This window comes from Leopardus geoffroyi, chromosome A3 (genome assembly GCF_018350155.1).
Source record: "Leopardus geoffroyi isolate Oge1 chromosome A3, O.geoffroyi_Oge1_pat1.0, whole genome shotgun sequence".
Lineage (NCBI taxonomy): Eukaryota > Metazoa > Chordata > Mammalia > Carnivora > Felidae > Leopardus > Leopardus geoffroyi.
The window spans coordinates 30,083,234-30,107,355 of record NC_059336.1 but is presented as its reverse complement, the minus strand read 5'-3'; the positions used below and the strand labels follow the sequence as shown (position 1 = coordinate 30,107,355).

Below are 24,122 nucleotides of genomic sequence, written 5' to 3'. Positions count from 1 at the left end.
GTCTCTCTGCCTTTCCCCTGCTCATACTCTGTCTCTCTCAAAATAAACTTTAAAAATTAAAAAAGAAAAAAAGAATGGAATTTGTAAAAAGAGAAATGATAGGTAGGACACACAGAATTAAAAAGGGAGATGGATGACATGAGGAAATGTTATGTCTCAAAATTAATAGTAGAGTTAACGTTTGCATTTAAAATTAGAAATTTAATTCAGCACCCTTAAAAAATCAAATCAGTTGACACTTGAAAAGCTGTTCCAGATTACAGAGAAAGGGGCCAAATATATTAAATCAGTCTATTGGGATTTAGAATGTAAGGGAGTAGGGATCCTGAATAACCACCTGCTGGCTGTCTGCTCTCCCTAAAAAAACTTTCTGGTAGTTGACCAGCTCTGCTGAAAGCATGAAGCTTCCAGTTAGCCTTTCCATTTTGAAACAAAAACAGGCAACCAAAGATCACCAGACATTTGCTTTAAATACCTGTAACTTTAAAGGAAAAGATGAAGATTTTTTTTTTTTAAAGACATTGGATAAGACCCAAAGATAATTAAGATATAGAGGAAAATTTAAGACCTAAAACTCCACTTCGGATGCCCAGACAAGATTTGGTGACCATAGAACAAGTGTTATGTTGTCATAAATTAACATGACGAAAATGAGAGCTCTGGGAAATTATAATTAATAAAATTAATAGAGGGGCTGGGAGGTAAAGTTAGGAAATTTTCTAAAAATGTAAAATTTTAAAATCAAGGAGACAGAATATATGAGATAAAAATGAAAAGACATAGAGAACTGTTCCAAGAAGTCTGATAATACAAGTTGGAGTTGCAGAAAGTTAGAGCAGAGGTATCAGGAGGGAGAAAATTTTTTTTAAAAGAATAAACAATTTCCAGCGATAAAGAGAATACAACTTTTAAATTAAATGACTTAAATATAAATGAAGAAGAAAAAAACCTTAAATCTATCTATGCCTTTTTTGAACACTAAGAATAAAAGAATATCACAGCTTCCAGAAGAAAAAAATAAATCACCTACATAAGACAATAGGAATCAGATTTCTCTCCTTCCCAAAACAACCCAACCTAACCAAACCAAAAGAACAAACAAGAAACAAAATATGTTTTCAAGACACTAGACATCAGACACTGAGAAATAGTGATTCCCTGAGAAATAGAAATAAACAAGGTCAGGGGCACCTAGATGGCTCAGTCGGTTCAGCGAGCAACTCTTGATTTCAGCTCGGGTCATGATCTCATGGTTCATGAGCTCGAGCCCCTCATCAGGCTCTGTGCTGGCTGTGCAGAGCCTGCTTGGGATTCTCTTTCTTCCTCTCTTTGCCCCTCCCCTGCTCGAGCTCTTTCTCTCTCTCTCAAGATAAATAAATAAACATTAAAAAAAAAAAAAAAAAAAGGCAAGCACAGCCCCATGATTTCGCTAGCTTAGTAATTTGAGAAAAATTTTCAGGCCATGGCATTGGGAGGGGGATACCCATGTGAATCCTGGTGTATTTCCTGAGTTGAGAAGATGCAGTGAAGAGTCTGGTAGGAGAGCAGCTAGAGTACTAAAAAGGAAAATGCCCAGAGAGAGAACACCAAAGATCTGCCAAGATTTCCCTGCCCCTCCCCCCATCCCAAGTATTCAAGAATATTGATCAATTCATCCGTGTGTCAGGTAACTACCAAAGGCAAGAGTTAAACAAAAGACATCTGGCGGTGCCTGGGTGACTCAGTCTGTTAAGTGACCGACTTTGGCTCAGGTCATGATCTCACGGTTTGTGAGTTCGAGCCCCGCGTCGGGCTCTGTGCTGACAGCTCAGAGCCTGGAGCCTGCTTCTGATTCTGTGTCTCCCTCTCTCTCTGCCCCTCCCCCATTCGTGCTCTGTCTTTCTCTGTCTCAGAAATAAATAAACATTAAAAAAAAAAAAAAATCTGAAAAGTAATCCAGAACAGTGCCTGATATATGCTAAGGGCTGGGAACAGTTAGACTGGAAAAACACATAATTCAAAGGGCACTGAGTAGAGTCCTCAGAAGGGTTTTGTCTCAGTAATGGGGAATAGTAACTCCTAAACTGAGCACTGCTCTAGACCTCCTAAAAATTCATAAAAGCAAGATCTAAAGGGATCAAACTGTTTCCAAGTAACTTAACTGCATTCCAGAACAAAGCACAAGAATATTTATAGGAACACAAAAATACGTAGTCTCCAACAAGGTGAAATTCACAATGTCTAGCATCCAAAGATTATCCGCTTTACAAAGAAGTGGGAAAACATGACTGATAATAAGGTAATCATTCAAAATTGACCTAGAAGTGACAGAAATGTTAGAATTAGCAAAGAACATTAAAATAGTTATTCTAACTGTATTTCATATTTTCAAGAAGCTAGGAGGAAAATTGAACTTGTTGAACAGAGAGAGAAAATTTTCAAAAGACCTAAATTGAGCTTCTGGAGGTGAAAACTACATTGTCTGAGATGGGAGAGGTTTTAACAATAGATTAGACACTGCAGAAGAAAAGATTAGTGAATTTGAAGCTACAGCAGTAGAAACTATCAAGGTAAAGCATGGAGAGAGTGAAGAGTCCAAAAGAATGGAAAGAGCATTAATGAGCTGTCAGTCAGGCCTGAGGACAGAATAAAGACATTTTAGGGGCGCCTGGGTGGCGCAGTCGGTTAAGCGTCCGACTTCAGCCAGGTCACGATCTCGCGGTCCGCGAGTTCGAGCCCCGCGTCGGGCTCTGGGCTGATGGCTCAGAGCCTGGAGCCTGCTTCCGATTCTGTGTCTCCCTCTCTCTCTGCCCCTCCCCCGTTCATGCTCTGTCTCTCTCTGTCCCAAAAATAAATAAACGTTGAAAAAAAAACATTAAAAAAAAAAAAAAAGACATTTTAAAACTAAAAAAATTTTGCCTTTTGAAAAGATATTGGAGGGGCACCTGGGTGGCTCAGTCGGTTGAGCGTCCGACTCTTGATTTCAGCTCAGCTCACGGTTCGTGAGACTGAGCCCTGTGTTGGGCTCTGCCATGACAATAGAGAACCTGCTTGGGATTCTCTCTCTGCCCTTCCCCGCCCCTCAAAAATAAATAAATAAATATTTTTTAAAAAGCTATTTGAGGATGTACTCCAGTAAGCAAGTGAGTTAATCAAGAAAGAGAAAAGTAAGCCCTGGAACCAAATCCATCATCTGAAAGCTTCAGGATGATAGCAAAGAGAACTCTCAAAGCAAAAGTTGTAGTTGCACAGCAAGCTTACATAACAGCCAGACCAGAATGAGGTAAGAAAAAGAATTATTAGATTATCTGATATGTTTAAGCCATTGGTTATCAGTCAAGATGATTTTGTTGCCGCTTCCCCAACATCCCACCTCTGAAACATTTTACAGTGTTTGGAATTACTTTTGGATTGTCTGGGGGTAGCAGTGTTATAGGCATCTAGTGAGTAAAAGCCAGCGATGCTGCTAAGCCTCCTACAATGCATAGGGAAGTGCCTCACAGCAAAGAAATATCTGGCCCCAAATGATAGTAGTGTTGATGTTTAGAAACCCTAGTGTAAACATAGCTAATTGGGTGGGACAATTGGAAAAAACTTCAGGGTTGATTTTTATTTTAATCGCACAAGTGAAAAAAAATGACTCTGTCGGTAGCCCTAAGAAAAATAAAATTGGTTTAAGAATGCAACTAGGAGTATAGCATACATGTTCCTATAGTAAATAATGTATATATGATTTTAATGTTATAAACAGTAATTACTGGTATAATTAAAAAATCATGATATTAGATGATGTTAGGGTATAGGTATGTGGAGAAAAAGTGTGAGAATAGGGATGGTTAATATTTAATTTCTAAATTGAGAAATCAAATAGTGATAGAAGCATGTTATATCAAAATTTGGAGGTAACTACCAGAAAGAAAATGTTAAAAGACTTGTGAGTGATTGCCTGTGTGACAGTGGAGGTTTGGAGAAAGATTGGAGTAGGCGATTCACATGTTTTATTCTAAGCCTTTAGTACTATTTGATTTTTTTTAAACCATGAGCATGTATTATTTTAATTAAAAAACTTAAGCAAAGGCAAATAAATGTGTGTATGTACATACATATATATGTACTCATCATTGAAGATAGTCAAAAGATGTACCAAAGTTTCTGTAACGTTAGTTTCCTTGAGTTGGATAGCATTTATTAATATGTATTGGTTCTAATATAATTGATAAAAGTTTGATTTATTAGTCTAATCACTTAGTTTTCACCAAGATAGTCATTTCTGATAAATCTGATTGTTGTAGTGATATTAACTCAGTTATTTCAATGTTTTTGCCCTATGTTGCAGCTGCAGGATGTGAGTTTGAATCTATGGAATGTCTACAGCAAGATGGATCCTATGTCTCTGGAGAGTTTGCTTTCAGAAGTAAGGAGCCTAACTATATATTTAACTTATAAATATTACAGCCAGCTCACTTATCCACTAACAGTATTTGAAGAAATGCAAGAGATATTTTTGTCTGAACAATTTCTTCCCAGATTGTTATCTTGAACTCCTTGGGAGTAGAAGTGGACCTGGAAAAGTGATACTGCCTCTTTTGTGGTGAGGAAACCTCACCTGAGGCGAAGCCAAAGCTGCCTACCAGGGTTTACATTTCCACCTAAAGACATTCTCTCGGTTGGGCCGGACTTTAGAAAAACAATACAGAGGATGTCTTTTTGTATTCTTTCTCTGTGACAAAAAGAAAGCAAAGATGGGGTTTGGCTTAAACAAATTAAGAATTAGAGCAGAGGTCAGCACATGTAGGCTTTGTGTGCCCTCCATCTCTGTTAGAACCACTCGGCGGTGCTATTGTAGCCTGAGAGCACCCGTGGACAGTGCTTAAATGAATGGGGGTGTCTGTGTTCCAAGGAGACTTTATTTACAAAAATATGTGGCCTGCCCACAAGCCATAACTTGTTGATTCCTGGATTAGAGGGTCGGGCATTAACTGTTCATCTGAACTTGGAAGAAAACATGAAGTTGGGTGGAACACTTTGCAGTGAGGAGCAACAGATAAAACTAAGGCTCTGGGAATACTTGCTGTGGTGAAGCAGCTCAGCAGTATCTCTCAGTGGCCATGGCTAGATATACATAGAAGAAGAACAGTGTGTAGCCTTTTAATTAATTTAGTTATATTATTAAAACCCAATGAGGGGCGCCTGGGTGGCGCAGTCGGTTAAGCGTCCGACTTCAGCCAGGTCACGATCTCGCGGTCCGTGAGTTCGAGCCCCGCGTCGGGCTCTGGGCTGATGGCTCAGAGCCTGGAGCCTGTTTCCGATTCTGTGTCTCCCTCTCTCTCTGCCCCTCCCCCGTTCATGCTCTGTCTCTCTCTGTCCCAAAAATAAATAAACGTTGAAAAAATAAAAATAAAAAATAAAACCCAATGAAAATAACAAAAATGAAAACTATAGACTAGTCTCACTTATCCATGTTGATGCCTGTATTTTAAGTAAAATATTAGCAAATAGAATCCAGTACCATGTCAGAGTATTCCCTGATGAAATAGAGCTTAACAAGGGTACAATATTTAGTTTAGTGTCAGGAAACCTATTAGTGTAATCACTATACTAATTTTTCTCCTTGGAGCGATTTGTGATGATTCCATAGGTGTCTAAAAGGCATTTGATAAAATTGAACAGCCATTCTGTTTAAACATTTCTAATTAAAACAAATATAAAAGAAAAATAAAACCTGAACTTTTTATCCTTTGAAGAGACCTAATCATCATCATCATCAATCCATTGCTAGCCTAATTATGGAAAAAAGTGAAAATGCAAAAACATGTAACATAAGAATGCAAAAATGATAAAGAAAATTTAACCACAAAGAAAGAGAGATAAGTAGTTTAGGAGTTTCTACAACTGTCTGAGACCCATACCCAACTGCCTGCAGTCATTTGAATGTGAGGATGCCATTGTTCACACATGGAGGCTAAATGTAGCATTGTAGTTTGGAGAACATTGGAAGCATCTCTGGATGCCCATTGAGAGGGACCACACAGAAGGACATTTTTAAGTTTGTTTATTTATTTTGAGGTGTAGGGTTGGGGGGAGAGGGAGAGAATCCCAAGTAGGCTCTGCACTGTCAGCATGGAGCCTGAGGTGGGGCTTGAACTTATGAACCATGAGATCATGACCTGAGCCAAAATCCAGAGTCTGGGGCACCTGGGTGGTTCAGTCAGTTGAGCCTCCGACTTCAGCTCAGGTCGTCTCACAGTTCTTGAGTTGGAGCCCCACATCGGGCTCCATGCTGACAGTGCAGAGCCTGCTTCAGATCCTCTGTCCTCCTCCACTTGTACTCACTCTCTCTCTCTCTCTCTCTCTCTGTCTCTCTCTCAAAAATAAACATTAAAAAAAAAAAAATCAAGAGTCAGCTGTTTAATCAACTGAGCCCCCCAGACACCCCAGAAGGATATTTAAAAAAAATTTTTTTTTCTTTAACATTTATTATTGAGAGAGAGACACACACACAGCATGAGCAGGGGAGGGGTAGAGAGGGAGAGACACAGAATCTGAAGTAGGCTCCAGGCTCTGAGCTGTCAGCACAGAGCCTGATGCGGGGCTCGAACTCACAAACTGCGAGATCATGACCTGAGCCGAAGTCGATCGCTTAACCCACTGAGCCACCCAGGTGCCCCCCAGAAGGATATTTTTAATTGCACCTGAACAGATGATGACATTTTTGGCTGAAGAAGCAGTAGTGGTAATCACCATGGACTATAGACCAGGCCCTTCCCTGGTTTTCTGACTTCCCATGAGCAAAGTCTGCTGAAGTTCAGACCCTACCCTCAAAATATTTTAATTTAGTAATTAACAAATGCACAAATGCACTCAGACCCAGACTCTGATCAATTGTAGATCAAAATTCCTTGGATCCCTATTTTAATGACCTGATAAAAGAAAAGATATACTTTTGTAAAGGTAAATATTACCTGCTTCAGTTTTTACTGCTCTTTTATCACAAAATGGCTGGCATGTGGTTAAAAAAAAGAAAAATTAGAAGAAAATTTTATTGTTATCAAGAAACAGTCAAGAGAGGGCACCTGACTGGCTCAGTCGATAAAGCATGCAATTCTTGATCTCAGGGTTTTGAGTTCAAGCCCTGCACTGGGTGTAGAGATTACTTAAAAATAAAATCTTAGGGGTGCCTGGGTGGCTCAGTTGGTTAAGCATCCAATTTCGGTTCAGGTCATGATCTCATGGTTCATGAGTTCGAGCCCTGCATTGGGCTCTGTGCTGACAGCTCAGAGCATGGAGCCTACTTTAGATCCTGTGTCTCTGTCTCTGCCCCTCCCCAACTCGTGCTCTCTTTCTCTCTCTCTCTGTCTCTCAAAAATAAACATTATTAAAAATTTTTAAAAATAAAATCTTCAAAAAAAAAAAAAAACCAGTCAAGAGAATTAGATCCAGATATTGAAATTAACTAATGGGGAATTTTAAGTAGCTAATAAAAATGCTGAAGAATCAGGGCTGCCTGAGTGGCTCAGTCAGTTAAGTGTCCAGCTTCAGCTCAGGGCATGATCCTGCGGTTCTTGAGTTTGAGCCCTAGGTCAGGCTCTGTGCTGACAGCTCAGTGCCTGGAGCCTTCTTTGGATTCTGTGTCTCCCTCTCTCTCTGCCCCTCCCCCGCTCATGCTCTGTCTCTCTGTCTCTCTGTTTCTCTCTCTCTCTCTCTGAAGGATGAATAAACATTAAAATAAATGCTGAAGAATCTGAACAAAAAGAGAACAGCATATATGAAAAGATGAGAAATTTCAGCAGAGACTTGAAAAGTAGAAAAAGAACTAAATGGAAATGCTAGAAATGAAAATACTATATCTAAAATGAAGAATTCATTAGATTGTCTTAACAGCAGCCTAGATACAAATGAAGAAGTGTTCTGTAAACTTAAAGATATATCAAAGGCAATTTCTCAACCGAAGGACAAAGAGAAGAGCAGCAAGGGGAGTAGAACAGAGCATCCAGTACCTGTCAAACAATGTCAGATGATCTAACATAGTATAGTTAGAATCCCAAAAGGAGAGTAGAGAGAAAATGCAGCAGGAAATCTGAGTTGATACTGTCCAAGAACTTTCCAAATTGATAAAATCAGTCCACAAATCCATGAAGCTCATTGAACCCCAAGTGGGATAAAAACTATAGGTACGTATAAAAATGACAATAAATTTGTACAGGGATCTCTTGTGGTGAGTTTACAAATGTCCTTAATAAAATTCAAATTCAACAACCAAAAGTATTTAAAAATGCTATTCCAGTCTTTGAGTCTCTAGAAAATCACTGAAAAGGGTGTGATCCATACCTATATTACTTTTTAAAAATTTGCCTTATTCCCCCTTCTCTCAGCTATTTCATAGCTTCCAAACTTCTCTGAAACCCTCTTTTCTCTCCACCATCCAAATACTTTTTCTGCTCATATTTATTTCCCCCTTTGCCAAGACTGTAATCTTAAGCCAGGATTGACATCTGGGCTTTAATTTCCATTGGCCAATCATTGCTGGCAGCTCTTTGATGGCCAGAGAACATACAGCTCCATGCTTCCTGGTCAGATCCCACAGATCTCAAGAGGGAGAGTGCATACTCCTCTGCGAAGTGTATTTTTTTCTTTTATTATTTTTTCCATGAAATATTCTTTTTTCTTTTAAAGGTTTTTTGTTTTTTGTTTTTTTTGAGATAGAGGGAACCAGCGGAGAAGGGGCAGAGAGAGAGAAGGACAGAGGATCCTAAGCAGGCTCTGCGCTGACAGCAGAGAGCCCAAGGCAGGGCTCAAACTCACGAACTATGAGATCATGGTCTGAGCCGAAGTCGGACGCTTAACCGACTGAGCCACCCAGACACCCCTCCATGAAATATTCTTTACAGATGAACTGCACCAGTTCTCACAAATACACTAATTAAACTACAAGGAGGTGCTACTTTTTCATCTACGAAAATGCTAGAAATTTCTAAAAGACTAGATTGAGTTGCCACTTGTCAGAGTAAGAGTGAGGCCTTCAACAGAATAGGTGAAATGCCTGTCTTGAGTGAACATTTGGCATCCCTATCCAGCAATTTCTTTTTTTTCTTTTTAATTTTTTTAACATTTATTTATTTTTGAGAGACAGAGACAGAGCGTGAGCAGGGGAGGGGCAGAGAGAGAGGGAGACACAGAATCTGAGGCAGACTCCAGGCTCCAAGCTGTCAGCACCAGAGCCCTATGTGGGACTTGAACTCACGAATCGCGAGATCGTGACCTAAGCCGAAGTCGGATGCTTAACCAACTGAGCTACCCAGGTGCCCCCAGCATTTTCTTTTTTATTTTTTTAAATGTTTGCTTATTTTTGAAAGAGCGTGCTGCACAAGCGGGGGAGGGGCAGAGAAAGAGGCGGCAGAGAATCTGAAGCAACTCCACGCTGACAGTGGAGAGCCTAATGCAGGGCTTGAATTCATGAACTGTGAGATCATGACCTGAGCAGAAGTTGGACATTCAACTGACTGAGCCACCCAGGTGCCCCCCAGCAATTTCGATTTAGTAATTTATCCTAAGAAATTAAAGATGTTACTGAAGAATGTTCACTTGAAGTATTGTTTATAAAAACTGTAGACAAAGTAAATGTCCAACAATAGGAATTTGGTTAAATAAAACTATTCAGGGGGCACCTGGGTAGCTGTCAGTTGAGCAGCCGGCCCTTAATTTCAGCTTTGGTCATGATCTCACAGTTCATGGGATCGAGCCCCACATCTGGCTCTGTGCTGACAGTGCTTGGGGTACTCTTTCTCCCTCTCTCTCAAAATAAATAAACTTTAAAAAAAAAATTCTTTTTCTCCCTCTCCGCCCCTCTCCCCAGCACGCATTCTCTAAAAAAAAAAAAAAATCTCAGCGGCCCATTATACTGTCATTTGAAATGATGTTTTAGAATTGGATTTGATATAGGGGTGCCTGGGTGGCTCAGTTAGTTGACAGTCTAACTTTGGCTTAGGTCATGATCTCATGGTCCTTGAGTTCAAGCCCCATGTTGGGCTCTGTGCTGACAGCTTCGAGCCTGGAGCCTGCTTCAGATTCTGTGTCTGCCTCTCTCCACCCCTCACTCACACTCTGTCTCTTTCTCTCTCTGTTCCTCCCCTGCTCGTGCTCTGTCTGTCTCCCTCTCTCTCAAAAATAAACACTAAAAAATTTTTTTAAAAATTTGATATAGAAAGATGTTCAAAATATATTTAGCAAAAAAGTAAAAGGTATTCCATCTTTGTAAAGTTTGTATGTCTGTGTCTTAGAAACTTTAGGTGATAGTCTTATTGATCACTTGTTTTCATTTTCCCATTTTTATTGCATTGTGTAATTCATAAAAATACTTTTAAATATTTAAATTGAGCTTTTTTTCCCTCTTGGTCAGTCAGTATAGTGCCTTTGAGTTTTTGTTTTTTTTTTTTGCTTGTTGATTAAATACATAGTCCTTGATCCCTGCTATTTCTTGGATACTGTGCTTATGCTAAAGTCACAGAAATAGGTAGACCTGGCTCCCGCTCATACTATTTAATGGGCTCTTAGGCCAATAATAACAGCATACTTTGGTAACTGCTATAATTGCAGTGGAACATAAAGGGTAAGGAAAATCATTCTTCCTGGAATTGCTTCCCAGAGCATGTGTGGTGATCAGAGATTTTCCAGACCAAGGAGGAGGCGGTATGAGCATTCTAGCCACAGGGAAGGAACCTGTCTGAGCCCCAGAATCATCCCCTTTTCAACATTGAGAGAAGTTGTTCAAATGTGGCTGCTGTCCCCTTGCCTAGTCCTTAAGCCAGCTCAGTTTACCGGTGGTGCCATGGATATGGACTTTGAGCCACCAGAGAGCAGGATGCCAGCGTAGGGCCAAGAGTTCTGACTAAAGTTCAGCATCTTTTGCCACCAGCCAAGAACGAAGGCACACTGACACAGTCTCCGCATTTTCTGACCTTTGCTGCGTATCTGACCTTGATATCTATCTGGGCCTGTCTTCTGGATTTGACTTCAAAGAGTCTGAGCAGATAAACTTTCCCTTCTTCCACATCAAATGCAACTGACCATTTCTACCTACATACACAGTATCCATTGGAAAAGTTGGAGGATACTGTGGTGGAAAAAACAGGCTCTGGGTATCTCCTGCCTAGATATATTTCCACTTCTGCTCCTCTTTAGTATTCCATCCTTAGGTAGATCACTTTACTCTGAAGTGTCTCAGTCTCCTCATCTTTATAGTGAGCATAGAGAAATATAAGGATGTTAGGGTGTTTTAAGACTGTGTGTGTGTGTGTGTGTGTGTGTGTGTGTGTGTGTGCGCGCGCGCGCGCATTTATGTAGGCATTTCATGTATAATGCTAGTTATTTTTAATATGAGAATTCATTGCATCTTTCATTTCACTCCTAGCATGGAGCTGAAAGCAGTATTTAATGATTCATTCTATCTTATTCTGTAATTAGTACTAACACACCTGGCTCCCTCGGGGAAATTTTTTGGAACAGAGTGCCCCATCTTTTTTCGTGTATCCTCTAAAACACATAGACTATCTTGGACCCTGGATCAGGGGCACTGATTGGACCTGATAGCAGGTCAGGATCCCAAACTCAGGAGGTCTGGTTTACTGGGCCAAGGCACAGAGGTGGTAGGGTAGGACAGTCTGACCCAGATAATTGTAGATTTCCAGTTACAAATAGGCACATATTTGGGGTTGCCTGGGTGGCATAGTCGGTTAAGCATCAGACTCTTGATCTCGGCTCAGGTCATGATCTCGCAGTTCCTAAGTTGGAGCCCCTCATTGGGCTCTGAGCTGATGGTGCAGGGCCTGCTTGGGATTCTGTCTCTCCTTCTTTCGGCCCTTCCCCCACTTGTGGTCGAACTTGCTCTCTCTCAAAATAAACAAACTTAAAAAAAAATATATGCATATATTTTGTGTGTGTGTATATATATATATATATATATATATATATATATATATATATAATACGTCTGTAAAAATAGAATGAGAACATTTTCCAAAATGTTTTTCCTTTTAATTTTTTTTTAATGTTTATTCCTTTTTTGAGAGAGAGAGAGAGAGAGAGAGAGAAAATATGCGAGTGGGGGGGGGCAAAGAGAGAAGGAGACAGATTTTGAAGCAGGCTCCAGGCTCTGAGCTGTCAGCACAGAGGGCTCGAACTCATGAGCTGTGAGATCATGACCTGAGCCGAAGTTGGACGCTTAACTGACTGAGCCACCCAGGTGCCCCATATTTTCCAAAATGTTAACAGTGATTTTTGTTCTAGATTTTCTGAGTTTCTGTAATAAATGTATATTACTTGTGTGTCTGTTTTTAAAGACTTTTTATTAACACAGACTCAGAAGAGAACATAAAACTAATATGTAATTTAATAAGTCATTATAAAGCAAAGCAACAGAGTCTTGCCACCCCAGAAGCAGTCTGAGTGCTTTTTGCCAAACCCATCACCTCTTTCCTACTCCCCGAAGAATAACACTATCATGAATTCTATGGCAATGAGCCCTACTTTTCTTTGCAATTTTATCATCAAAATGTGCTCCCAAATGTGCTTCATGTATAATGCTAGTTATACTTTGTATACTATGTATACTATATACATAGTTTAACTTTGCCTGTGTGTGTGTGTAGGTTTCTTTTAATCTATAGGTTCTTTTTGTCCCTACCCCCACTTAACTATTTATTAAGGAAATCAGATCATTTGTTTTATAGTTATCCTCATTGGGATTTGTTGATCACATTCCTATCATGTAGTTTAACATTTTCCCTGTCTTCTGTATTTCCATATTATTGGTAATTGAATCTAGAGGTTTAATCAGTGTCAGGAATGATTTTTGGAGAGAAAACTACTTCTGAGAGGGTATTCTTTACAAGAAGTATATATGTGTAATTGAATCTCTTTTAATTTTGTGAACAGTCGTTGATGTACGGTCCTTAGGTCTTTAATTGATTAATTAGATCCTTAATTCACCATTGTAAAATGGTAGTATTCCAATTCTATAATTCCTTCTTCATTTATATTCTCTAAAGAGAAATAATTCAGCTTGCTATTTGGTTATGCAGTGGTGGAGTTCATGTGGGAAGAACAGGATAATTGTTTGAATTCTTGCTTTTATTTATCAATTTTCAAAATAAAGTTGGTTCCCAACCATTCCCAAAAGTAACCAATTAGTTCTTTTTAATATATCTCATTTTGAACTCATAGATTTAAACCTATTTGATGTGTTTTTATCCAGTGCAGTTACCATCTTTGCTGATGTTCAGCTTGTTTCATCTTCGGGTAGTAGCTCACTTAAAGTTGGTTACAAATTGTTTTGACACAACCCTAATAGTCCTTGATAACTTCCTTGCCATATACTATGATAAGAGATTCCTGGGTTCTCTTATACATTTCCTGTCCCAGGTCTGGAATCGTCATTTCTCTAATAAGTTCTAGTTTGTTTGGGGAGTGGTATTTTAGCACAACAGTGTAGGTGCTGCGAATGCTCATTGGTACTGGTTTGGTCATTGTTTCTATATCTCTTCAGTGGATAGAGGTAGGAAATTCTCTGTGTGTGTCTTTCTCTCCATATGTATATACAAATATTCTCACATGTATACCTGATTTTTTTTATCCCAAATTATATATAAAACATATTCAGAAAGCAGTATCAGCACTGTCACCCATGTGATTACTTAAAATAATTTTAGATACATATACACATATACTTCTGTATTTATTTATAAATAAAATATAGATCATCTGGGAAACAAGCAGCGGAGCCATTAGTAAGAATGTTGTTTACACTAAGAATTCCCAGCAGGGGTCCATTGTGCTCTATGCGTAGGGCCGGTAGACTCAATACCTGGCTAACACGGAGCCCATAGGTCTGAGTACTTGCTTATCCCCGACTGGGAGAGAAGAATGGAGGAGAGCATAAATCCAGCTAGTAAGTTTTAATGCAGCAAACAGAATGCCTGCTGTGAGCAAGGCACTAGGCCAGCGCCCAACATACAGACACTTAAACTGTGAGATGAGCAGTGAAGATAACTTATCTCAGTACAAATTATCAGCAACTTCAGAATAAGACAAGGATACTATTTGAGTGTCTTAAGCAACTCATAGATGATTTTTTTTTTTTTTTGGTTAACTGATGATGTTTTAAAGGAAAGCCAGTAGCACAAAGCAATGTGTGGTGACTGGGAACCAGAATGAGTTCAGAGAGGAGGCTGAAAAGTAGCTGGGATGGGGAAGGAAAGAGGTTGCACAAAGAGGAGAGTCAACTGGGAAGGGCACACAGTTTCACAATCCTCCCACTGCCACTGGGGGAGGGTGTAAGGGAGGAGAGGGCTCTGGGCCACCCATGCCACCACCCAACTTCTAACTAAGGTCATCTAACTTGTCCTTAAAGCTCCACTGATGTGACCCTTTTGGCACAGGATGTACCATCTTTAAGATACGTCATAAATAGGTCCCTCTTTCCAACAAAGATTGCTGAGGGCATTGCTAAGGCATTGGAGTGGCCATTACTGCCCCCCCTTTTTTTTTAAACAATTTTTTTATTATGCTATAATTTATATACCATAAAATTTGCCCATTTAAATGTACAATTCAATAGTTTTTAGTGAAGTTTACAGAGTTGTACAACCATCACCATAATCGAATTTTAGAATATTTTCATCAACCCAAAAAATTCCCTTGTGTTCACTTGCAGTCAGTCTCTGTTCCTCATTCAAATCACTGATCTACTTTCTGTCTCTATAGATTGGCCTTTTCTGTATATTTCATATAAATGGTGGGGCGCCTGGGTGGCGCAGTCGGTTAAGCGTCCGACTTCAGCCAGGTCACGATCTCGCGGTCCGTGAGTTCGAGCCCCGCGTCGGGCTCTGGGCTGATGGCTCAGAGCCTGGAGCCTGTTTCCGATTCTGTGTCTCCCTCTCTCTCTGCCCCTCCCCCATTCATGCTCTGTCTCTCTCTCTGTCCCCAAAATAAATAAACGTTGGAAAAAAAAAAATTTAAATGGAGAATACACCAGGTGGTCATTTATATCTGGCCTCTTTCACTTGACATAATGTTTTTGAGGTTCATCTATGTTGTAACATGTATCTGTAGTTTGCTGTTAACTTTTTAAAATGTTTATTTATTGAGAGAGAGGGCGAGTGGGGGAGGTGCAGAGAGAGATGGAGACAGAGGATCTGAAGCAGGCTCTGTGCTGACAGCTCAACCCTGATGTGGGACTTGAACTCACAAACCATGAGATCATGACTTGGGTTGAAGTCTGATGCTTAACCAGCTGAGCCACAACAGGCTCCCCTGCTGTTAACTTTTAAAACATTTAAACAGTCTGGTATTTTGAGATCTGATTCATGATTCTAAAGTACTTGAGATCTGATTCATGTTTCTAAAATATTTCTTAATATAACCAAATGCATTATCCTTTTCATTTTCTTCATAGGATTTGGTGGCTTTTGAACATCAGTGGACTAGCTTCTTTGCTAATTTTGATACAGAAATTCCTTTCCTGCTGGAACTTTCTGAATCTCAAGTGGGTGAGGTATGTAAGGGAAGGGTCAAAGAGAAAGAAAAACCTGATTAACTTATTGTTTCTATTTTTGTTTTGTTAATTTTTTCAGAATACAACACTACCGATCCTAATATGTTTATTCTTTCCTTATGCTTTGTTGTATGCTGTATAGAAGTCTTTAACCCCCATGCCAACCTACCAACATCTATAAGGAAGTTGGGTGTTTGGTACCAGCTCCTATATAAGATGGATAGTCATTTTTGAGTGTCATGATACCTCTGTCAGCAAGGAATTCTATTGGGCAGTAGTTGATAAGCCTAGACATAATTTTCCACGTGTGAGTAGCACACCTTTGTCAGTTGAGTGTCTAGGTAAATTTTTTTTTCCACGCAAACAATGATGAAGTTACTAGATTCAGGGTAAGATTCACTCCAGGAGTAAATAGTGGTATCTAAATCAAGAACCGAGGCATAGGCCAGTGCCCAAAACTAGTCAGTAAGAAGGATCAGAAGACAAATCTTGAGCTTGCACTTGAGCCTACTTTGGTTTTGCACGCCAGTCCTCAGCTCCCCTGTGCTACACTGACTCCTGATCTTTGGAGCTGGTGTTGACTTTTGTTGTCATGCATCTCACTTTTACGTATGTTATAAATGCCACCAACACATTGCTATTATTTTTAAGCAGTCAGTTCTCTTTTTAATCTCATTTTAATCCTTTCTAAGAAGATTTAAGTAATAAAAAAAATCTTACATATTTGCCCATGTAGTTACTGTTTTTGATGCTCTTCATTCCTTTGTGACGATCCAGATTTCCATTTGGTATGATTTCCTTCTCCCTGAAGTGTCCATTAATATGTTCCATAGTGAAAACTTTCTGATGATGAATTCTTCCAACTTGTATAGGTCTGAAAAAATACCTGTATTTCACCTTCATTTTTGGGAGACATTTTGCCACGTATAGATTCTTGGTTGACCGTTTTTTCCTTTTCGTACCTGGAAGATGCTGTTCCACTGTCTTCTCACTTGCATTGTTTCTGATGGTCTGTTCTTTCGTCTTTATCTTTGTTCCTCTCTGTATAACTGTTTTTTTTTTCCCCTCTAGCAGCTTTTAAGATTTTCTCTTTTTTTACTGGTTTTGAGTTGATTCTGATGTGTCTCACTATAATTTTCTTTATGTTTCTTGCGCTTGGGTCTTGTTGAGCTTCTTGGATCTGTGGATTCATAGTTTTCTTCTAGTTTGGGAAGTTTTTGGCCATTATTTGTTCAGATATTTTTTCTGTCCATCTTTTTTTGCAGAGACTCTAGTTACCTCTATATTAGGCCACATGAAGTAGTCCCACATTTCACCAGTGCCCTTTTTAGTTTTCTGGATTATTTTTTCTCTCATTACTGTGGTTCCTAGAGTAAAAGATACTCAAAAAGGTATATTCTGTGACATGTCACTCCTTGTTTCCTATCACCTCCTTCTCATTCACTACCTCACTCCACCATTTTCCACCCACTCTACTACCAGTAGATAACAAATCTCTTCATTTCTGATTTGTCTTTTTTTTTTCTTTTGCACACATGAGCAGATACATGTGTATTTTCTTATGTCCTCTTGTTTTTTTCATTGAAGGGCAACATACATGTAGTCATTTTCACTTTTTCACTTAACAAGAAAATATCCTGCAACTTTCTCCAAGTCAGTTCATTGAGATCTTCTCATTCTTTGTTATGATTCATAGTATACTACTGTGTGGATTTGTAATTTATTCAGCCGTTCTCTTATGTGTGCTTATTTAGGTTGTTTTCAATATTCTGCCATTGCAAACAGTGCCATAGTAAATAACTTTGTGCTTATGTATTTTCATATTGTTGGAGGTTTGTATACCTAGTAATGCGATTGCTGGGTCACAAGGTAAGTGCACATCTAGTTGTGTTAGCTATTGCCAAATTTCTCTTCAGAAGGGTTGACCAATTTGCATTCCCACCAGCTGTATATGAGAGTGCCTGTTACACCACAGCCTCACCAACAGGATGTATTGTCACACTTTTTAATTTCTCACCATCTCGTAGATAAGAAATGGTATGTCAGTATTATTTTAATTTGTATTTTTCTAATAATGAGTAAGCTTGAACTTTTTTTCATGTTTGAAGGCCACTTTATATTTTATTTTCATATGTTTTTTTCCCGTTTTAGTATTAGTACAGTATTATTAACAGAACTAGAGGAAATAGTGATCGAATGATCCTCATAGGTTATTAGGATTACTTGAGATAATACATTTAAGTGTCTATCACAGTAGAGGTAAACCTCAGTAAAATATAGCTATTATTTTAATATAGAGAGAGTTTTTACAGATCAGTAAGATCTGTAAACACCAAAACTCCAATTGATGAACATCCAGAGGATGTAAACAGTTAATTACCAAAGGGAAATCCAGATAGCCATTGAACATATTTGAATATATACTTTATTTCATTAGAAATCAAAGGAATGTATAATACAGCTGCAGTGAGGTACCATTTTTCATTTATCAACTTGGAAAATATATTTTTAAATGGACATTTAATCGACAGTGCTTATGAGTTTACCCTGAGATAGGCACACTCATGTATGGTAAGTGGAAGTGTATATTGATAAAACTTTTTTGAAAAACAATTTGGCAATATAGTTTTGCCTTTTTACGTATAATTTCATTTCCATATCTGCTTTAAGAAAATAATCAAAGCTGCAAATAAAACTTATGAAAAGTTGCTTATTGTAGTATTATGATATAAGAAACATAGATTTCTAAGAATAGAGGGCTATTTAATAAACTTTGGTACAGCCATATGCTATGGATGTACCATAGAAAAAAGATAGGAAGAAAATTTACCAGAAAGTTAACAGTTCTTAGATTGTTATATTTTAAAATAAGCATATATTACTTACATAATCAGAGCAAGAGGTAAACAATAGATGTTTTTTAAGAGGATTAAAATTGCATTTTGAAATTTTGACCCTTTTGACATAGTCCCTGTGTATCAATTTTTGGTTAGTGTTTAGCCTAGCACTTTACATACCAATGCTGAGAAATACTTCTATGCTTTCCTGGGAAACTTCTTTCTGTGTATTTCTAAGTTCTGTGGATTCTTTCTTAATGCTGATTTTAAATTAGTATGTTAGACTTCATGTATATTCCCTTATTAGTAATGTAGAAAAACAGGGGTGCCTGGGTGGCTTAGTGGGTTCAGTGTCTGACCAGCTCAGGTGATGATCTCATGGTTCGTGGGTTCAAGCCCATGTTGGGCTCTCTGCTGTTGGCACAGAGTCTGCTTTGGATCTTCTGTCCTCCTCTCTCTGCCCCAGCGTGCGCTTGCTCACTTTCTCTTTCTCAAAAATAAACATTAAAAAAAAGAAATGTAGAAAAACAAATTTTTAATAGAAGGGAAAATTCCTACATGATTAGTATCTTGGACCACAGATGATGGTTGGTCCAATTTTGTTTCAATAATTAAATCATAAAATTTGACAAGAATTTTTCTTTACCTTTCTTTTTCTCTTGCAGCCATTTGTCTATTTCTGTTGCTGTTTGTTAGTTACTTGTCCCCCAAATTCATGTTGCTTTCTACCACCTATGTCCTTCCGTGTTCTTATAATAATCTATAAACACATCTCTCTCTCTCTCTCTCATTCTCTCTTTCCAATACACACATACACACTCTATACCTACACACATACCTATATGAGAGATTTGTGATTGTTTTATAAAATTGTGATATAATACAGTGTTGGGTTCTTTTTTAGCCATTCAGAAGTTACTTCAGTCATGGAATGATCTCCAGCCATATAACTGAAAACAGGTAGGTTTCTTGGGGAAGAAAGGTGAATGATGTTAGAGAAATGGGGTTTAACAAGGGAAGTGGATGTGAGGGAGCATCTAAGTCCAGAAGGTAGAGTCAGGAAAATATAGACTGACTTTGGTCATCATAGGTTAAGAAATGCATACTCTGAAAAATCGTCCATTTCATTGCTTTTGTGTATATGTGTGTATATGTATGTATGTGTGTTTGTGTGTGTGTATGTATATATATATTAATATAGATTTATAGCAAACTAGTTTTTAAAACATTGTAGCTTGCTGAAATCTTAAGAAAGGAATTTTATATTCCATCCCTACCCCAGGAAAGCTAGGAAGTAGGATGTCCATGGGCTGGGCAGGGATCCTCATTTGTGGAGAGTAAAAGGGCTCTGGCAATAAAGGTCCAGCCCCAGGAAGACAAGAGAGTATCAAGGTTGCTGCATTTTGTTTTCTTGCGGTTTTTCCTTTAGCACCTCTCTTTGTCATGGTAATCCGGAGGGCCCAGCCTGGGATGGGATCAAAGTAGATCAAAGTAGATTTTTCCTCTCTTTTATTTCCTAATTCCAATCCAATGTGAAATGAGACAGATTACACTGGTTGAAGAGTCACTTAACTTGAATTAAGCTTCAGAAGAAAAATCAGTTATGTTTACTTTTAAGAGCTCCTATTTGCCTGAAGCTTAAGGAGGTATTTTTAAGAATAATACAAAGAAATGTAAACACTTTTCCATGTGACACACACTGAGGGCAATTTAAGGAAAGGATCAGGGATAAAGGAAACTGTCTTAATCTGTTTTAGCTACCATGACAAAAATTCCATAAACTGGGTGGCTTATAAACAAAAAAACATTTATTTCCCACAGTTTGGAGGCTAGGAAGTCCAAGATCATGGCACTGTGAGATCCAGTGTCTGATGAAGGCCTGCTTCCTCATTTCACTATAAACTCACATGGCAGAAAGGGCAAGGGATCTCTCAGACCTCTTTTATAAGAGCCTTTTTTATAATACCATTCATGTGGGATCTGCCCTTATGGCTTAATCACCTCCCAAAGGCTATACCTCCTAATACCATCGCTTTGGGGGTTAGGATTTTAACCTATGAATTTTGTGGGGATACATTCAATACATAGCAGAAACTATTTTTTAAAAATACCCTTGGGGCGCCTGGGTGGCTCAGTCAGTTAAGTGTCCCACAGTTCGGCTTAGGTAATGATCTCATGGTTCCTGAGTTCCAGCCCCAGGCCAGACTCTGTGCTCCAGCCTGCTTCGGATTCTGTGTCTCCCTCTCTCTCTCTGCCCCTCCCCCACCTCAAAAATAAATAAACATTAAAAAAATAATAATAAAAGAAAATAAAAATACCCTTTAGTCACTGACTGTTGTTGAGAACATATGACATATTAAACAAGAGAAACATGGTTAAAAAGTAAACCAGCCATGGGGATGCTCAGCTGGCTCAGTTGGTAGAGCATGGTCATGATTTTGAGCCCCAAGTTGGCATAGAGATTACATTTTTTTTTTAATTTTTTTTTTCAACGTTTATTTATTTTTGGGACAGAGAGAGACAGAGCATGAATGGGGGAGGGGCAGAGAGAGAGGGAGACACAGAATCGGAAACAGGCTCCAGGCTCTGAGCCATCAGCCCAGAGCCTGACGCGGGGCTCGAACTCACGGACCGCGAGATCGTGATCTGGCTGAAGTCGGACACTTAACTGACTGCGCCACCCAGGCGCCCCTAGATTACATTTTTAAAAAAATTAAAATTCAAAAATAAACTAGTCATGGTCTTTGCCCTCATGGAGTGAGTATATAGTGTGGTGGAGAAATAAGACCTTAATCAAGCAACCTCACAAAAAAATATAATTACAAACTCTGGTGCCATGAAGGAAAAAAGAACTTGGTACTGTGAAGACCATAGCTGGGAGCATGGACTCCTCTGGGAGGAAATCTGAATGATGAGCAAAGATAATTAAGGGAGGGGCTCCTGGGTTGGCTGTCAGTGGAGCGTGTGACTCTTCATCTTGGGGTTGTGGATTCAAGCCCCACATGAGGTGTAGAGATTACTTTAAAGTAAAATCTTAAAAAAAAAAAAAAGGGGGGGGGGGAGAAAAGCACCCTGAGATGAGAACATAAGAAACATAAAAGAGGATGAGTTTGGTGGGACATAGGAGTTGGAGGAGAGTGGCCTTTCGTGGAGCCAAAGAAGTTGAATGTAGATCATCTTTCACCATGTGAAAGATTTCAGTCCCCCTGAAAGTAACATAAAGGCATTACAGTCTTTGCATGTGTAAAAGGTTGTGCTCTCTGCATTGTGGAGAAGAGACTGTAGGAGAGCGAGAGTGGAAGCAGGGTAGCTGTGCGGAAGCATTCTAGTTGTCTAGGGAGGAAATGATGGCAGCATGGATGAGGCTTGTAACCATGTGGATTGAGGGAAATGGACAACTAGTGAGTTGATTGATTGGATTTAGAGGGTTAGGGGCAGAAGAAGTTAAGGAGGCCTAAGGGGGCCTCTCAGGTCTGGCTCAGCCCTGGATGGATACTGATTCCAGGAGAACAGGTATAGTGGGGTAGATCATGAAAGAGGAGAGGAGAGGCAAATAGCTGAAAGTAAAACCCTAGGAATATTCTGAGGCAGATAGAAGAGGAGAATGGCTGATGAAGGAGACTGAGAAGCAACAGCTTTTGCAGGGAAAGGGTGTCCGGTGCTTCTCAGAGACCAAGGAGGGGCAGGCTGAAGGCTGCCTAGTGGATTGGCTATTTGCTACGTGAAAGTCATTTGGTGACTTTTGCAAGAGTAATTTGAGTGAAATGACTGAGGGGGTCAGTTGAAGTGGGCTGAGAAAAAAGAAAGTAACAGCAACAACAACAACAACAACAAAAACCACAAGACAAGTCTAACCAAGAGAGGAGACAGAAGAAGGGGATACATGCAAGTCAGGTGGATGTGGTAGTGAGGACAATACATAGCCCTACTCTCCTCTTCCCATCCTAAAAGCTACTCCAAATAGTTAATGCCTCTGTTGTCTGCCTACAGTCTATCACAACTGCTAGCATCCTTTAAAATTTCTGTTTCCACTAAAATGCTATTGTGTGAAACTGGATTCTTGCTCCATCTCTGCACCATGGACAGCAGACTTACAGAACTTTCTCCTTAAGAAGTAGGACAAGCTGAAAATATAAACCTGGCTTGGATTTAGTTATGTCCCTAAATGATCTCTATGGGTCAGTAGGAGGAGTCAGAGACATCTGGCATCCATTCCCACCCAGTAGGGAGTGTTAGGGGGGCTGTATTGACCACTTTGTTCAGACCGCAGGACACCACTCTGAAAACCCCAAGAACCCACTCACTGGGAAATTGTCCTGGTCAGGAATCTCTTTTCTAATCACATTTCTGGTTTGCCACTCTAGCCCTAATAGGCAGCCATTCGTTCTCTTTGGTAATCACTCCACACGAGAAAACCTGAACGCTGGCAACTTTAACTTCCCTTCTGAAGGGCACCTGGTACGCAGCACTGGTCCCAGTGGGAGCTTTGCCAAACACATGGTGAGTGGCTTGACTACCTGGTGTTTAATTGGTTTTATTATTAAATAGGAAAGAGGGGAAGTTAAGGGTAACCTTTCTGGTTAGTGTATTGATTTAACCTTGAACTTGAAGTTGTTTTGGAGTGAAGTGATTGCAAACTGACTATTTATAGAAGTACTAGGTATAATTTGAAAACATCATAGTTAATTTTTAAATATTTGAAGGAAAAAGGTTAAAAAAATACTTCCACAAACCAAACTCTTTGTCATAGTAGTATTGTCAGTAGAATAAGAATTTTAAATTAACTTGGAAATAGAGTCATCCAAGCCTAAGTTTGTTTTGTCTTAACTGTTACATTTCAGGACATAAACCTTGAGGGTCACTGTTCTTGTATTGAGGGTGCCAGGGAGAAGACTTTTGCATTTGGTGGTAAATTGTCTACTATGTTCTTTTAAAGGAAACATTAGACTGAAATGTGAGACTCTAGTGATTGTAAAAGTCCATGGAATTTTGATTATTTTCAGAATGTTCCTGACAATCAGGAAAGCTGGGGAGGTAGGTACTATTGTTTAGTTTTGACTGGAGAACATGAGACCTAGTCTCTCTGGACTGAAACCTCAAATCTGCCTCCAAGCCAGTCAGGAACATAGGGCTGCTCGAATAGATATGCTGTCAGGATCTTACTGCCCTGTAATAGGAGGGCTCAGGCCTCATTTCAACACCCCCCCCCCCCAGAGCACCCTTGGAATATACAGAAAATGCCAAATGGCATAGGCTTCTTTGTGTAATCTTATTTGTTGACTCTACATGTTAAATTAAAACTTAAGGAGACTAGCTGATTTCTGCCTCTGGGAAGATGGAGTAGACCTACTTCTCCTATTCCTTCTGCTAAGTACAACTAAAAACCCTGGACACTATATATAAAAGAAACATAGGAGGGTAGAAGAAGTAGGCTGGCTGAGGACCTTAGGACCAAAGGGACAAAATGGCAGTGAGTTTTCTGGGCTTCCTTTTTGCCTATGTATCCCAGACTGGATATTTGAAAGCTGACAACCCAGAAATGCCAATAGGCGCAGACCTAGAAAGCCCTAAGTAAAGCCTCTTTTCTCTGGTGGAAGGACTAGGAAGGGGACAGCCTAACAAGACAGAAAACTTTCAGGGTGCCTGGGTGGCTCAGTCAGTTAAGCGTCTTACTTCGGCTCAGGTCATGATCTCGTGGTTTGTGGATTTGAGCCCCGTGTCAAGCTCTGTGCTGACAGCTTGGAGCCTGGAGCCTGCTT

The 24,122-nt window shown here is 39.4% G+C and overlaps 1 protein-coding gene across 4 annotated transcripts in view; it reads left to right on the top strand.

The window, feature by feature from the left end:
* The window catches only part of DNAAF9 (dynein axonemal assembly factor 9), a 134,402-nt gene that overhangs the window by 29,944 nt on the left and 80,336 nt on the right, over positions 1-24,122 (top strand). For all 4 annotated transcript variants that reach the window (XM_045445169.1, XM_045445168.1, XM_045445167.1 and 1 more), the window contains 4 exons: positions 4,316-4,393; positions 15,428-15,526; positions 19,268-19,323; positions 22,728-22,863. In XM_045445169.1, coding sequence (XP_045301125.1) covers positions 4,316-4,393; positions 15,428-15,526; positions 19,268-19,323; positions 22,728-22,863 — 369 coding nt within the window. The remainder of the gene's footprint in view (positions 1-4,315; positions 4,394-15,427; positions 15,527-19,267; positions 19,324-22,727; positions 22,864-24,122) is intronic.